The sequence below is a fragment of the Mixophyes fleayi genome, chromosome 12 (genome assembly GCF_038048845.1).
Source record: "Mixophyes fleayi isolate aMixFle1 chromosome 12, aMixFle1.hap1, whole genome shotgun sequence".
NCBI classification, from domain to species: Eukaryota; Metazoa; Chordata; class Amphibia; order Anura; family Limnodynastidae; genus Mixophyes; species Mixophyes fleayi.
The window spans coordinates 29,431,143-29,446,055 of NC_134413.1; the positions used below are offsets into that span (position 1 = coordinate 29,431,143).

General features: G+C 42.6%; 1 protein-coding gene across 1 annotated transcript in view; it reads left to right on the forward strand.

Annotated features, from left to right (window-relative positions):
- The window catches only part of PSEN1 (presenilin 1), a 58,375-nt gene that overhangs the window by 4,338 nt on the left and 39,124 nt on the right, over nucleotides 1-14,913 (forward strand). Inside the window, exons 2-3 of the mRNA XM_075192088.1 lie at nucleotides 3,036-3,139; nucleotides 11,665-11,793. Of these exons, the coding sequence (XP_075048189.1) occupies nucleotides 11,710-11,793 (84 nt within the window). The 5' untranslated portion in view covers nucleotides 3,036-3,139; nucleotides 11,665-11,709. The remainder of the gene's footprint in view (nucleotides 1-3,035; nucleotides 3,140-11,664; nucleotides 11,794-14,913) is intronic.

Below are 14,913 nucleotides of genomic sequence, written 5' to 3' on the forward strand. Positions count from 1 at the left end.
GTATTGTGTCTTCTAACTTGTGAAAGCAGAGGCACCTTTTTTACAGGGTTACATCTTATGCAATTCGTTAATAGTAAGTAAGTAGTTAGTGCAATTTTAAAATACTTCTGTTCAAGGGCAACGTCTCTGTTGTTTGAAACAATTAAATCATACAAATGTTGCAATCTTCTCCTTCTTAGGGGGAGTTTCAATTTGGTGCGAGGTGTCTCCGGAATGTCCACGAAGACACCTTGCGCTAATGTAATGGCTGGAATCTCCGCTTATTCCAACCGAAGTAGTTATACCCCCTCTAACACTCCCCAGTTTATCTACAGTTTAAGGTTTTCCAAAATATTAATAAACATCTCATTTCCCTGATCTGGAGTGGGTAGAGAGGTAGGGGTGTGTTTTAACAAATTATGTCATGTTTTTGACAGCAAAGCCACATTTTAGGGGGAGTTTCTATTTGGTGCTAGGTGTCTCCGGAATGTCCATGAAGACACCTTGCGCTAATGTTATGGCTGGAATCTTCGCTTATTTTACCTCTCACCCCATAGAGGTGCAATGAAAAATGAGCGGAGATTCCTAACGTAATTGTTGTCAGTGTGCACAGCCGGACATTGCAGTGATGTCCACGCTCCACATTGACAGTAATTGAATCTTCCCCTAAGAGATAACAATCAGCTCTGTCATATGCTGCAGTGTTCTTCCCAGAAAATGTTGCCAGCCGGGTGGCATTAAGAAGTAGCCGGGTGGGGGACAGTTGTAAAACTTTGCAATAATATTGAAAAATGTTGGAGGTTATTGCCCACACCTGGTCAGACTGGTGGTCATTGGTGTAACACACACTGCTGGCTGTAGTGCTCACATAGTGCCTGTTATAACAGCAGAAGCAATGTTTTATTCTATCATAATGGGAATCTGTTGGACTCCAGGAGTCGGATGGCAAGTAAAAACAGTCGGGTGGAGCACCCAGGAAATAGGGACTGAGGAGAACACTGTACTGTGCTCCCTAAATCAGTGTGCAGCATAGATCAGCTGCCCAGATAGAAATTAAGTTGTTTCTCTGGGAAAGTAAAGTAACAGTCTGCAGGGCATTGAATTTTTGAAATGAGCACGTTAACCTAGGGATATTTCAATGCTCTTCAGTCTACTACATTATTAATGGCTTACCAATCTGCCACATTGTGATTACTAAATATATGCATAAAAGTTCACAATGGATGCCCAAACTGGAAAATAGAGCTCATGCCCAAAACAGAGCTTATTGTTAACCTCCTCCCAGAGTCACCAACTCCCCTAAAATATTCCTCACAGTATCTTGACTGCAATGCCAATGGTTAAGGGCCCATAGAAAATGATCTTTCTCCTTCTATACAAATATTTTCTCGTTATATGCAATATAACTGTGGAAATGCCAAATTATTTTATTGCAAAATAGACACATTGCTAAGAAAAAAGCAAGTTCATGTTTTTGACAGCAAAGCCACATTTAAAAAGAAGAAAAACACTCATGGGAAGTAGGAAAACTGTAAGCATTTTTATAAACCCCTTATAGAAACAGAAAATAGTTTATTGTAAAAATAATTAAAAATGATGATAAAACTCAAAATATATATACACATATATTTATGTACATTAAAATGTACATAAACATGAATAAAACACACTCCCTTTTTAAATTAAGATGGTAGCTAGCTTTTGATGCCCCTGTTCTGAACCAGGGATTCGAAATCTAAAAAAGAGTGAAAAAGAAAAGGCGCCGTCAAGTGTAGTAAGCGCATCCAGTTTGGGGTTTATAAATAAACTACATAAATATCTGCCTACCAAGTGCAGTACAAAATAGGGGTCAGCTGGTTGAGTAAATTTGGGCCTTCCACATTCCTTCATGTTGAAAAATGTTCTTTTAAATCAAGGAATAATATCAAATCCATAGTGTAGCATTTTACGTTACTTTTATTTTTTATTAACAATAAAAATAATGCATATATATTAAAAACATATAAAGTAGCTTATTTGATTTAACGGAGTCTACCAGGTCTTTAACCCCAGTCCAGGATTCCTGTATCTCCCCTGTGATCCTACCTTGTGGAGAGTTTCAGGCATTGTTCCAAAACCAACTCTACGCATTTCGTCTGGCATGCAGGCTCATGGCCTTCAACAGGGGGATAGTAAGCTTTTTGGTATTACAATTAGGATTTATATACTAAAGTGTACCGCAATAATCAATAAGATCTTTTTTTTTTAAGGCAACACTTATTTCCAAGAAAAAAAATTGTAAAACGTTTTGAAAAAAATAACAATCAATAAGATCTTAATTGCGCATATGCAGTCCTCTATAAACTATATTATAACGAGCTGCTTATACAGAAACTAAGACGCTATGCATCTGCACTGTCGCATGTTTTACTAAGATAGCTGTGAATTAAATCAAAGGGGAAGACAATATTAAAAACAAGGGAAAGGGGCTAGATAAATGCTAGAAATATCAATAAAAACATGTTCTTCATATGTGTGCGAAAGTTTCACCCCCCATTTTTAAAAAGTAATAATTTGCCGGAAAGATACTCATGCGCAAGTGGAACCTACATCTCAAATACTTGCCTGTTTACAAACACTGATCATAGCACAATAACCAATCGAAATTGGAGTAAATAGACATAAAGTTCAATGTAACCACCCATTGGTTAGTATGTCGGTTTTGAGAAAATTGCCTCTCTATTTTAAGAGCCTGGAAACCTAAACATACACTGTTAAGTTTGTGAAATACATGAATACAATATGCTTCATGACATCATTGCTGTGCTTGAGAGCTGCAAGTTTCAGCTTGTGAGAGTTTTGCAATAGTGACTTTGGACTTGTATCTGCTTTCATATGTTCTTCCGTATACACCCAATTCTGTGCCTTCACGTTCAATGTATTTGGTTTATTACTGGTTAAATTAAACTGCTATCTGGATTTGTGGTATGGTTTAACAGACAGCTGTCCTGCCTCTTGCTGAGTTTAATAGTGGCAGTAAAACAAAGCCTAACCCTTTCTTCTTGTATCTCTTATAGCAGTAAATAACGAGTCAGCCTTGAGCTGTTTATTGCTGATATGCCGTGGAGTCAAAAATAAGAACTTGGGAGAAGATCCCTAAAGGTGACCAAAGGTCAAGTTTGTAAGTACAGTCGCTACAAATTCTACAATTTAAAGACTTTTTTTTTATTATTTCATAAAATGATTCAAAATATTGTATTCAGTCTACATCTGCCATATCCCTGTCACGGGCACTAGGAGTCTTTACCCAGGGATCACCAGGTGATAGGCTTACCAGAGCAGTATAGGTGGTAATATGGTACTCTGGTAGCAGGGTGATCACGGAACAGGAAATAGCAGATGATGAGATGCTCAGGAAAGTCTATGACTAGCAGCACTGGCAATATGGAGGTAGTAATACACGAGGAACTGTATGGACAAAGGACACGTGAAGGTAGTCAGTGGTCTGCGGTAGCAAGTTGTACCACTGCTATAGTGAGGAGGAATGTCCAACAGAAACGAGGAGGTGATGAGAGTCAGCGGTCTGCGGATAGCAAGTTGTACCGCTGTCTGAGTGAAGGAATGGAATCCAAGTGGAGGTATCCGGGGAGTCAGTGGTCTGCGTTAGCAAGTTGTACCACTGCTATGTGAGAGGATACTGGAACAGGTGAAACTGTAAACAGGAGTCAGTGGTCTGCCACTAGCAAGTTGTACCACTGAATATATATGTGAGGAGGTGCACGGGGAGAGACTGCAACACAATATATACACGGGCACCTTGACTTTGATCCACAGTAATATGCACAATATAAATGTATAAATGACTGAACAACACTGCCAATATAGAAAGTCTCTTGAAGTAATCCAGCATGAGATAACACAGTCAATGATGGCAGTAGAGTCAGCAGATAGTACACTCCAGAGGAGAACCAACACAGTCCAGCAAGGTATGCAATACACAGCACAGTCAATGGGAAGTATGCATACCGTGGTTCAGGAGAAGGCAGTCAGACAGGAGTGCAGAGATACCTGAAGGGCAGGAGGCCAGCAGGATACAAGTCCCTGGATGGGTGAAGCGGATCAGCAGTAGATGGATGAGTAGCGCTGAGAAGTCACAGCAGCGGGTCTCTGCGGGAACACGGAGGTAACCAATAGCAACCAGCAGGTGCAGTAACGATGGGACCCCGGAGCAGAGTTGAACTGGAACAGATGATCACGGAGAGTAGCGGGTAGCAATAGTGGCAGCAGACTCAAGGAAACACGGTAGAGTTGACGAGGACTGAAGACTGAAGCGCACAGAGGCAGCGGATAGGAATCAGCTAGCAGTCACGATGATGAAACACAGACGAGTTGCAGGTTGAAGACTGTAGTGCACGGAGGCAGCGGATAGGAATCAGCCAAACAGTCACGATGATGAAACACAGACGAGTTGCAGGTTGAAGCCTGTAGTGCACGGAGGCAGCGGATAGGAATCAGCTGGCAGTCACAATCATGAACAGGTGAGTGGATGTGGTTGAAGCCTGTAGTGCACGGAGGCAGCGGATAGGCATCAGCTAACAGTCCCAATGATAAATGGTAGAGTTGAAGTGATTAGAAGACTGTAGTGCACGGAGGCAGCGGATAGGAATCAGCTCACAGTCACGATGATACAGTAGATGGTAGAAGTGGTATGGGAACCACAGTAGTAGAAGTGGTTTGGAAACCACAGAGGTAGAAGTGGTTTGGAAACCACAGGAATCAGCAGGGCTGAATAAACAAGGAAACACAGGAACACCTTCAGAGGCTCATGGGGAATGAGACTCCAAGATCAGGCAACGTGGTGTTGACCACAGGTGCTTAATATAGGGAGGTTGCCTGATCTGCCAATTAAGTTAAAGGAACATACACTGAAGGTTTGGAAAGGGCTGCGCATGCGCAGTCCCTCAGGATAGAGGACGTCCACGGTTCCTAATAGTCCGGGAAGAAGCACTCACAGTCCGGTGAGTGACAGTACCCCCCCTTTTAAAGGTGGGCACAGAACGCCTGGAACCGGGCTTGTCCGGATTTTTGGAATAAAACTTCTTCAGAAGGGCAGGAGCATTAAGATCTTCAGCTTTGATCCATGAACGCTCTTCAGGACCAAAGCCCTTCCAATGAACGAGGAAACGGAGGACTCCTCGCGAAATTTTTGCATCCAATACCTCAGTAATCTCGAAATCCTCCTCCTGATGAACTTGAACTGGCTGCGGTGCTGAGGAAGGAGTCGAGAAACGGTTGATGATGAGAGGTTTGAGCAAGGACACATGGAAGGCATTGGAAATCCGAAGATTCTTAGGAAGAAGAAGTTTAACACATACTGGATTGATAACTTGAATGATCCTATATGGACCAATAAAACGAGGGGCGAATTTCATAGATGGAACCTTCAAACGAATATTTTTGGTAGATAACCAGACACGATCTCCAATTTTTAGTGGTGGAATAGCCCGCCTCTTCTTATCTGCGAAAGACTTATATTTGTTAGATGTCTTCTTTAAACAGGTTTTGACCTGAGACCAGATATTTTTGAAGGTCTGACAAGCAGTCTCCACAGCAGGAACTTGGGTGGGCGGGAGGGCAGGAAATTCCGGAAAAGACGGATGGTGACCGTAGACCACAAAGAATGGAGTTTTGGATGATGACTCATGATACATGTTGTTATGGGCGAATTCAGCCCAAGGGAGCAATTCTACCCAGTTGTCTTGGTTGGCTGAAGAGAACATCCTAATAAAAGTCTCAAGATCTTGATTGACTCGTTCCGTTTGTCCGTTAGATTGCGGATGGTAAGACGATGAGAGTGCTAATCGTATGCCCAAGGTTTTACAAAGGGCCCGCCAGAATCTGGAAACGAATTGTACTCCTCTATCTGACACAATCTCAGACGGACATCCATGGATGCGGAAGATTTCTTTAATGAAATGTTCAGCCAGAGTAGACGAGGAAGGTAAACCGGACAGAGGGACGAAATGAGCCATCTTCGAAAATCTGTCTACCACTACCCAAATAGTATTGTGATTCTTACTTGGTGGCAAATCAGTAACGAAATCCATACTAATATGGGTCCAAGGCTTGGACGGAATGGGTAGTGGTCGCAGCAACCCTGCTGGAGTTCTGCGGGAGGATTTGAACTGAGAACATAAATCACAGGAAGCAATAAACTCTTTGACGTCTCTCCTCATTGAAGGCCACCAGTAACTACGAGAGAGAATCTCAAAGGTCTTATGTTCACCGGCGTGTCCAGAAAAACGAGAGGCATGGAACCACGAAAGGATTTTCCGCCTCAGAGTAGGAGGCACGAGGGTCTTCCCAAATGGTAGCATTTTGGTGGATGAAGCAGCCAGAGAAATACATTTGGGGTCTAGAATAGCATGGTTGGGAACCTCTTCTACATCAGAGGACGTCACAAAAGCTCGAGATAGAGCGTCAGCTTTCTTGTTCTTAGCAGCTGGTTTGAAGGTTATAATTAATTCAAAACGGGAAAAGAAAAGAGACCATCTTGCTTGACGAGGGTTCAAGCATTGAGCAGATTGCAAATATGACAAGTTCTTATGATCCGTGAAGATCGTCACCGGATGGCGAGCTCCTTCCAACAAGTATCTCCATTCCTCTAATGCAGCTTTGATGGCCAGCAACTCCTTGTCCCCGATAGTATAGTTTTTCTCTGCGGGCAGAAGACCCCGAGAGTAGAAGGCACAAGGATGTAATTTTTGTTGCTCCGAGCGTTGGGAGAGAATAGCTCCTAAGCCCACATTAGAGGCATCTACTTCTAGGAAGAAGGGGAGTGTCACATCAGGTTGTCGCAGAATGGGAGCAGACGAGAAGGACTCTTTGAGGATTTGAAAGGCTTGGAGAGCCTCAGATGACCATTGCTTAGTATTAGCCCCTTTCCGAGTTAAGGCCACAATGGGAGATGCAATGGATGAGAAGTCTTGAATGAAGCGTCTATAGTAATTGGCAAAACCTAAAAAACGCTGGATGGCACGAAGAGTAGTTGGCTGAGGCCAATGTAGTACAGCATTTACTTTGTCTGGATCCATCTTCAGGCCAACTCCGGAAACTATATACCCCAAGAATGGAATCTGGGGTAACTCGAATGAACATTTTTCCAATTTACAGAACAACGAGCTTTTCCGTAGTCTGGAGAGGACCTCTGCCACATGTTGGTGATGAGAAGGCAGGTCCTGTGAGAAGATCAATATGTCGTCCAGGTAGACAACGACACATACATATAATAAGTCCCGAAAGATCTCATTGATGAAACCCTGGAAAACCGCGGGGGCATTACACAGCCCGAAGGGCATTACTAAATATTCGTAATGCCCATCTCTGGTGTTAAACGCGGTCTTCCATTCGTCACCGGAACGGATTCTTATTAAATTGTAGGCACCACGAAGATCCAACTTAGTAAATATCCGAGCTCCCTTGATGCGATCAAATAGCTCAGTGATCAGCGGAATGGGATACCGATTCTTGATAGTAATGGCGTTGAGTCCACGAAAATCTATACAAGGGCGTAATGATCCATCCTTCTTTTTGACGAAGAAGAACCCAGCTCCAGCGGGAGAGGTGGAAGGTCGAATGAACCCACGCTGGAGATTCTCCTGTATGTACTCAGATGTGGCTTGAGTTTCAGGTAACGAGAGAGGATAGACCCGACCCCTGGGAGGAGTCTTGCCAGGTAGAAGGTCGATCGGACAATCCCAAGAACGATGAGGAGGAAGACGTTCAGACTGAGCTTTATCAAACACATCGGCAAATGAAGCATACTGAGGAGGGAGTCCCGGGGAGGAAGATGAGATGGAAGATCGCTGTACTTTAAGAGGAATAACTTGAGAGAGACAACGATGGTGACATTCAGACCCCCAAGACGTAACTTGAGGGGTGCGCCAGTCAATCTGGGGAGAGTGACATTGAAGCCATGGAAGGCCTAAGACAATCGGACTTGTCGTAACTGGAAGAATTAAAAACGAAATTTCTTCATGGTGTAGTACACCAATCTGAAGGGTTACTGGAGACGTACTCTGGGTGATGAGACCATTGATGAGACGTGATCCATCTATAGCCGTCACAGTAATGGGTGTTTTTAAAGTGATCACTGGTAGGGACCATTGATTCACTAGTGATTTAGAAATGAAATTTCCTGCTGCTCCGGAATCAATCAATGCCTGTGACTCAAAGGATTTGGTAGCAAAGGAAATCGTAACATCGAAAGCGCAGACTTTAGATTTCATAGACAATGGAGAGGACTCCAGGGACCCTAACTTTACCTCTCCAGAACTAGTTAGGGCCTGGCATTTCCCGATTTCTTAGGGCAAGAACTGAGCATATGTGTGGAATCAGCACAATAGATACAGAGTCTATTCTTTACTCTTCGTTTCCTCTCTTCTAAAGATAATTTGGAACGTCCTATCTCCATGGGAATCACAGAAGGTGAAACTGGACGAAATTGAGGGTTTAAACGAAGAGGTGCTTTAGCAGAAGTTGTTTTCTCAGATTCTCTTTCACGAAATCTCATGTCTACACGATGGCAAAGAGAGATCAAATCTTCTAGTGACGAAGGAAGCTCTTGGGTAGTCAGTGCATCTTTAATTTTATCGGAGAGCCCCTGCCAGAAGGCGGCAACTAATGCTTCAGTATTCCACTGAAGTTCAGAGGCTAAGATCCTAAATTGAATGACATACTGTCCTACTGTATGGGAGCCTTGTCGCAAACGAAGAATGCTGGAAGCAGCGGAGGTCACACGACCTGGTTCATCGAACACACTTCGGAACGTGGAAATGAATTTGGCACTATCTTGTAGAATTGGATCGTTTCTTTCCCACAGAGGGGAGGCCCAAGCCAGGGCTTGTCCAGAAAACAATGAGATAAGATAGGCCACTCTGGAACGATGGGTAGAAAAATTTTGAGGTTGGAGTTCAAAATGGACTGAACATTGGTTAAGGAAACCTCTACAAGTTTTGGGGTCCCCGTCATATTTTGACGGAGTAGGCAGGTGAAGCATAGGAGCTGTAGACACCTGGGATGGCACTGGGGAGACGGAGGAAAGCACAGGAGCTTCAATATTAGCTGTAACAGTCTGTCCAGATGTTCCTTGGGAGGTTAACGATTGGTAACATTGAAGTAACAGCTGTTGGCGAGCATCCTGTTGCTCCACACGGCTGACCAGATGCTGCAGCATCTCTTTAGCAGTAGGTTCCGTATCTGGGTCTGTCATGGCCTGATCTTACTGTCACGGGCACTAGGAGTCTTTACCCAGGGATCACCAGGTGATAGGCTTACCAGAGCAGTATAGGTGGTAATATGGTACTCTGGTAGCAGGGTGATCACGGAACAGGAAATAGCAGATGATGAGATGCTCAGGAAAGTCTATGACTAGCAGCACTGGCAATATGGAGGTAGTAATACACGAGGAACTGTATGGACAAAGGACACGTGAAGGTAGTCAGTGGTCTGCGGTAGCAAGTTGTACCACTGCTATAGTGAGGAGGAATGTCCAACAGAAACGAGGAGGTGATGAGAGTCAGCGGTCTGCGGATAGCAAGTTGTACCGCTGTCTGAGTGAAGGAATGGAATCCAAGTGGAGGTATCCGGGGAGTCAGTGGTCTGCGTTAGCAAGTTGTACCACTGCTATGTGAGAGGATACTGGAACAGGTGAAACTGTAAACAGGAGTCAGTGGTCTGCCACTAGCAAGTTGTACCACTGAATATATATGTGAGGAGGTGCACGGGGAGAGACTGCAACACAATATATACACGGGCACCTTGACTTTGATCCACAGTAATATGCACAATATAAATGTATAAATGACTGAACAACACTGCCAATATAGAAAGTCTCTTGAAGTAATCCAGCATGAGATAACACAGTCAATGATGGCAGTAGAGTCAGCAGATAGTACACTCCAGAGGAGAACCAACACAGTCCAGCAAGGTATGCAATACACAGCACAGTCAATGGGAAGTATGCATACCGTGGTTCAGGAGAAGGCAGTCAGACAGGAGTGCAGAGATACCTGAAGGGCAGGAGGCCAGCAGGATACAAGTCCCTGGATGGGTGAAGCGGATCAGCAGTAGATGGATGAGTAGCGCTGAGAAGTCACAGCAGCGGGTCTCTGCGGGAACACGGAGGTAACCAATAGCAACCAGCAGGTGCAGTAACGATGGGACCCCGGAGCAGAGTTGAACTGGAACAGATGATCACGGAGAGTAGCGGGTAGCAATAGTGGCAGCAGACTCAAGGAAACACGGTAGAGTTGACGAGGACTGAAGACTGAAGCGCACAGAGGCAGCGGATAGGAATCAGCTAGCAGTCACGATGATGAAACACAGACGAGTTGCAGGTTGAAGACTGTAGTGCACGGAGGCAGCGGATAGGAATCAGCCAAACAGTCACGATGATGAAACACAGACGAGTTGCAGGTTGAAGCCTGTAGTGCACGGAGGCAGCGGATAGGAATCAGCTGGCAGTCACAATCATGAACAGGTGAGTGGATGTGGTTGAAGCCTGTAGTGCACGGAGGCAGCGGATAGGCATCAGCTAACAGTCCCAATGATAAATGGTAGAGTTGAAGTGATTAGAAGACTGTAGTGCACGGAGGCAGCGGATAGGAATCAGCTCACAGTCACGATGATACAGTAGATGGTAGAAGTGGTATGGGAACCACAGTAGTAGAAGTGGTTTGGAAACCACAGAGGTAGAAGTGGTTTGGAAACCACAGGAATCAGCAGGGCTGAATAAACAAGGAAACACAGGAACACCTTCAGAGGCTCATGGGGAATGAGACTCCAAGATCAGGCAACGTGGTGTTGACCACAGGTGCTTAATATAGGGAGGTTGCCTGATCTGCCAATTAAGTTAAAGGAACATACACTGAAGGTTTGGAAAGGGCTGCGCATGCGCAGTCCCTCAGGATAGAGGACGTCCACGGTTCCTAATAGTCCGGGAAGAAGCACTCACAGTCCGGTGAGTGACAATCCCTATGATACAGCACTGCAGAATGGTATTAGCCCCTTCCTTTCTGGAACAATATACTAAATGATGCTCTGTGTGAAATAAGATTATTTTAACTGAAGGCACAATGCTGCATTTTGCACACAATATGTGATATCTGCTCTATATTTTTGAGTTATTGTAGCTGTTATTGTACCTCATATAAGTTCAGTGCTGCGCCAGTGGTGAACAAAATTACTTTTAAAGAGCTTTAATGTTAAACTTTACAGCTCAGGATAAATATTAATTTTTCTGCACTAAATATTGGTGAAGTTTCAAAACACACATACACAGTACTGTCATTCCTTATGGTAAGTCAGTGAGTGCTTCTTCCATGCTCTGGCCCCATCTTCTTGTTTATGATTATTTTATTTTTTCACAATATTTTTTATATAAACATATTACAATTCCATTTTAGTGGTAACTAAGTACTGTTTATTTCCCTTTCTCCACATTTAGTTTGCTAATTATCATTTTTGTATGACAAGGAGTAAAGATCCTTTTATAGTTGGTTTCTTGTCCCCCCCCCCTGCCCCTTCTTACATTCTCTTACTCATGTTCTCGTCTATTTTTCCTTTGTTGTTTTATCTTGTGTTTTAAAAAAACAACAAACTTGACTGTCTTTTTTTGGGTACTTTAATTTGTCTTTTCCCCTACAGGCTTAAATTAATCATTAATTAGAATTGATTGCACCGTCTGTCCGAATGACTGAACTATCGGCATCATTGACTCAGCTGCAGCAGGGACAGGTGCCGGAAGACTTCTCTGACAGTCACAACGCAAATATGGTATTGATTATTAAATGTTCTAGGCTATCATTTTTCCGTGTCCTAGCACTAAAACGGGGATGTGTAAGACTGTTATGTTACCAGCATCTAAATTGTTAGATTGCTTATACTCGTTTCTCAGGCATACACTCACATGGGTAGATTTACTAAGGGTGGGAGGTGTTGCCCATAGCATCCAATCAGATTCTAGCTATCGTGTATCTAGTACATTCTAGAATATTATATCTATAATCTAATTTGTTGCCATGGGAAACACTTCCTCCTTTCCTTTTTAGAGGTTTTATTAGTGATGGGCAAAAAGGTAGCCCTAGACCTCCGAGCCTTCACCTGTGGCCCCCAGCTCGTTCCTGCTTTGTCTTATTTGATTGTTATAGCTTGTTTATTATGCCTGCTGATATGTTATTACAGATAGGTGTCTCTTCCTTTGATTAAATCTATTGTTTTAACTTATTACTGAGATTAAGGCCAATGTGTGGCCATTTTGGATGTTAGAGGGCCACTCCATGTGGCCCCAGTAGTGTATCTGGTTGCCCATCACTGTTTCAGTAAATCTACTCTTCACTGTCTACCGACTTGTAGCTGCAATGATGATTTGTTCAGAGGAAGGACATTTTTGTGACAATCGTAAATAAAGGATAATAAGAGGACAATTGATAGAATACATTTTATAGTTTTATTCTGACTTTTATATATTATGATTTTATATAGTATTTATCAAAGTTCACACTTATTTTCTGCAACCCCAATAACTATATAGTAGGGGAAAAAGTACATTATCCCTTCCATATCAATTTTCACCAGTTTTCTCATATCTGTGATGTTGACTGTTTTGCCAAGGTCAAAGTTTTTATTTATGTACATTGTATAGGTGAAAGGCTAAAATAGGAGGAATGTATACTATTGCACGACTCTTTCCATAGCTGTTTTTATGCAATAAATGTCACCCCATGCATATCATTTTTGTAATTAGACGAGTAATTAGTCAGTAGACTTAAATCTTCCCTATTGACAGCAGTAATAGTGCAAATTTCATCTATAACATTGATGCAATATTGTCTGTTCTCGTGTTGTAAGCAGCAATCAAGTAGGTAGGAACAATTTTTAAAATGTTCTTGACCTTTTTTCATGGATCTCCACGTTGTAATAACTGGTGTACAGTTATATTGATGGACACAGTAGTTTAACATTCTTGAAAACTTTGGCAGTTTTTAAGATGCAGTCCTGAATAAAAGACAAGAAGCTAAGGATACACATCTCTGTTATTTCTCTGCTGATTATTCATTCTGTATAGTCAGTCTTTTTACTTTGTTGCCCTCTCCGTTCTTTGTTTGGCTTGTACTTCTTCGGGGACTCTGTGTGGGTGTTATGTTATGGACTTTTTTCTTTACTTCTTTCTTTTTTACTTTACTTTGTGTGTGTGTGTGTGTATGTATAATATATACAGAACATGGTGGGTACAAAATAAATAGGCATAAGGATGTAGGACAAGTCTCTGGATTGGTGTCCAACAATGTATGTAATTAATCCAGTCTCAAATCCAAATGCTAGACAGAGTGACCAAACATATCAGACACTGATGTGCAGAGAATCAACTCTGATGCCACAATAAAAAGATACAATTGCTACTCATATAAAGCTTGCTGGACCAGTGTAACACAGGTTACAAACTCTCCAATCATATGTCAGCAAAAGGACAGGGATAAACAGGAGGTAAATAGATTAATGCAGTTCTCCAGATAACAAATCAATAGGTGGGAGCGTACCAGAAATATAAAACCAGCTTATCTGTATCAGGGTCTCCAAGAGGAAATCTCGTCTCCGCCTAGTGTGTCAGGAACAGGCAAAACAGCAAATGCAGTATACGATAATTCTTAGCCTCGGGCAGTCGTCTCCATGCAATCACCGCTATCAAACTCCAATCAGCCAAAATAGTAGATAGAGGAGCCATATAGTGTAGTAATTTATGTACAAAGAGTTTATTCAGCAATCATATAAAATGCAAACTCACATTATGCAAAGTAAATAAAAGCTTATCTGTATTTGGCAGTAGGTCAACTTGTACCAGTATGGATCCCTGGAGGGTTCTACAGGTATTACCAACGATCTCCACACAGAAGTATCAGGGTATATACACTAAATGTCCAGGCCATGTCCGGCCATTTTGCGCATGCGCAGTGCGCGGACGCTGCCGCATGCGCAAAGTGGCCGCCATGCACATTATTTAAACAAGCCCTTAACATGGGTTACTTGTTTTTCCTCCTGAAGAAGTCTACTAAGACGAAACGCATTGAGGCCCCATTACTTCTGCATATGCTAATCAGGTCACACTACCATCCTGGACATTTAGTGTTACATCTATTTTAAATAACCTATAGTAGCTAGTAAAGATGTTTAATCTATAAGTAAAAGAAAACGTAGCTGCAAAATATTTCGTTTTTAAAAATAACTTTGTTATGTTGAGAGATATTCTTACCATTTAATTATTATATGGATCTCTGCTTGTAGCTTAGAGCTGAATGTACTTTTAAGGAGACATGGTTAATACATAACTACAGAGCAATTTCCTGGCCAGGTCTGTTATCAAAGACTGGGCGTTTTGCACTAGAACCAGGCTGTAGCTTCCTCATAAAGCCACATGTGAAGTTATGTCTGAGGATGAGGAATCTATACCACTGCTTGTGCTGCAGCCTGTGAGTATGAGAGGGTAGAGGTCATGGCTGCTTGTACTGTGTTCCTTGAACTCTCGCCTCTTTAAGTGTTTTGCCAAGAAACAATGATTGTACTTTCCTTATTCTGCTTCCTGACCATATGTGTGTAAGAAACAGGTGCCACCTACTTGAAGCAGCACATTGTGTGATTGCATTGATTAACCAAAAGGTGGTAATTATCATTATGTGTCCTTAACCTTTTTCTGCAACTTGATTAACTTTCTGTTTATCGTTTTGCTACCTTTTCCAAAGTGAGTATTTTAGCCCCACACCAACTGCTTGGGCTTGGTTGGTCTCAAACTGTCCCTAGGTGCTTTACAAAGCGGATGCTGGTATGTGAATAGGGGAGACCTTGTCCCTATCCGTTTTCTGTTAGGTTTTTGTGTAATATAACCGTTAATTGTTCCTGTGG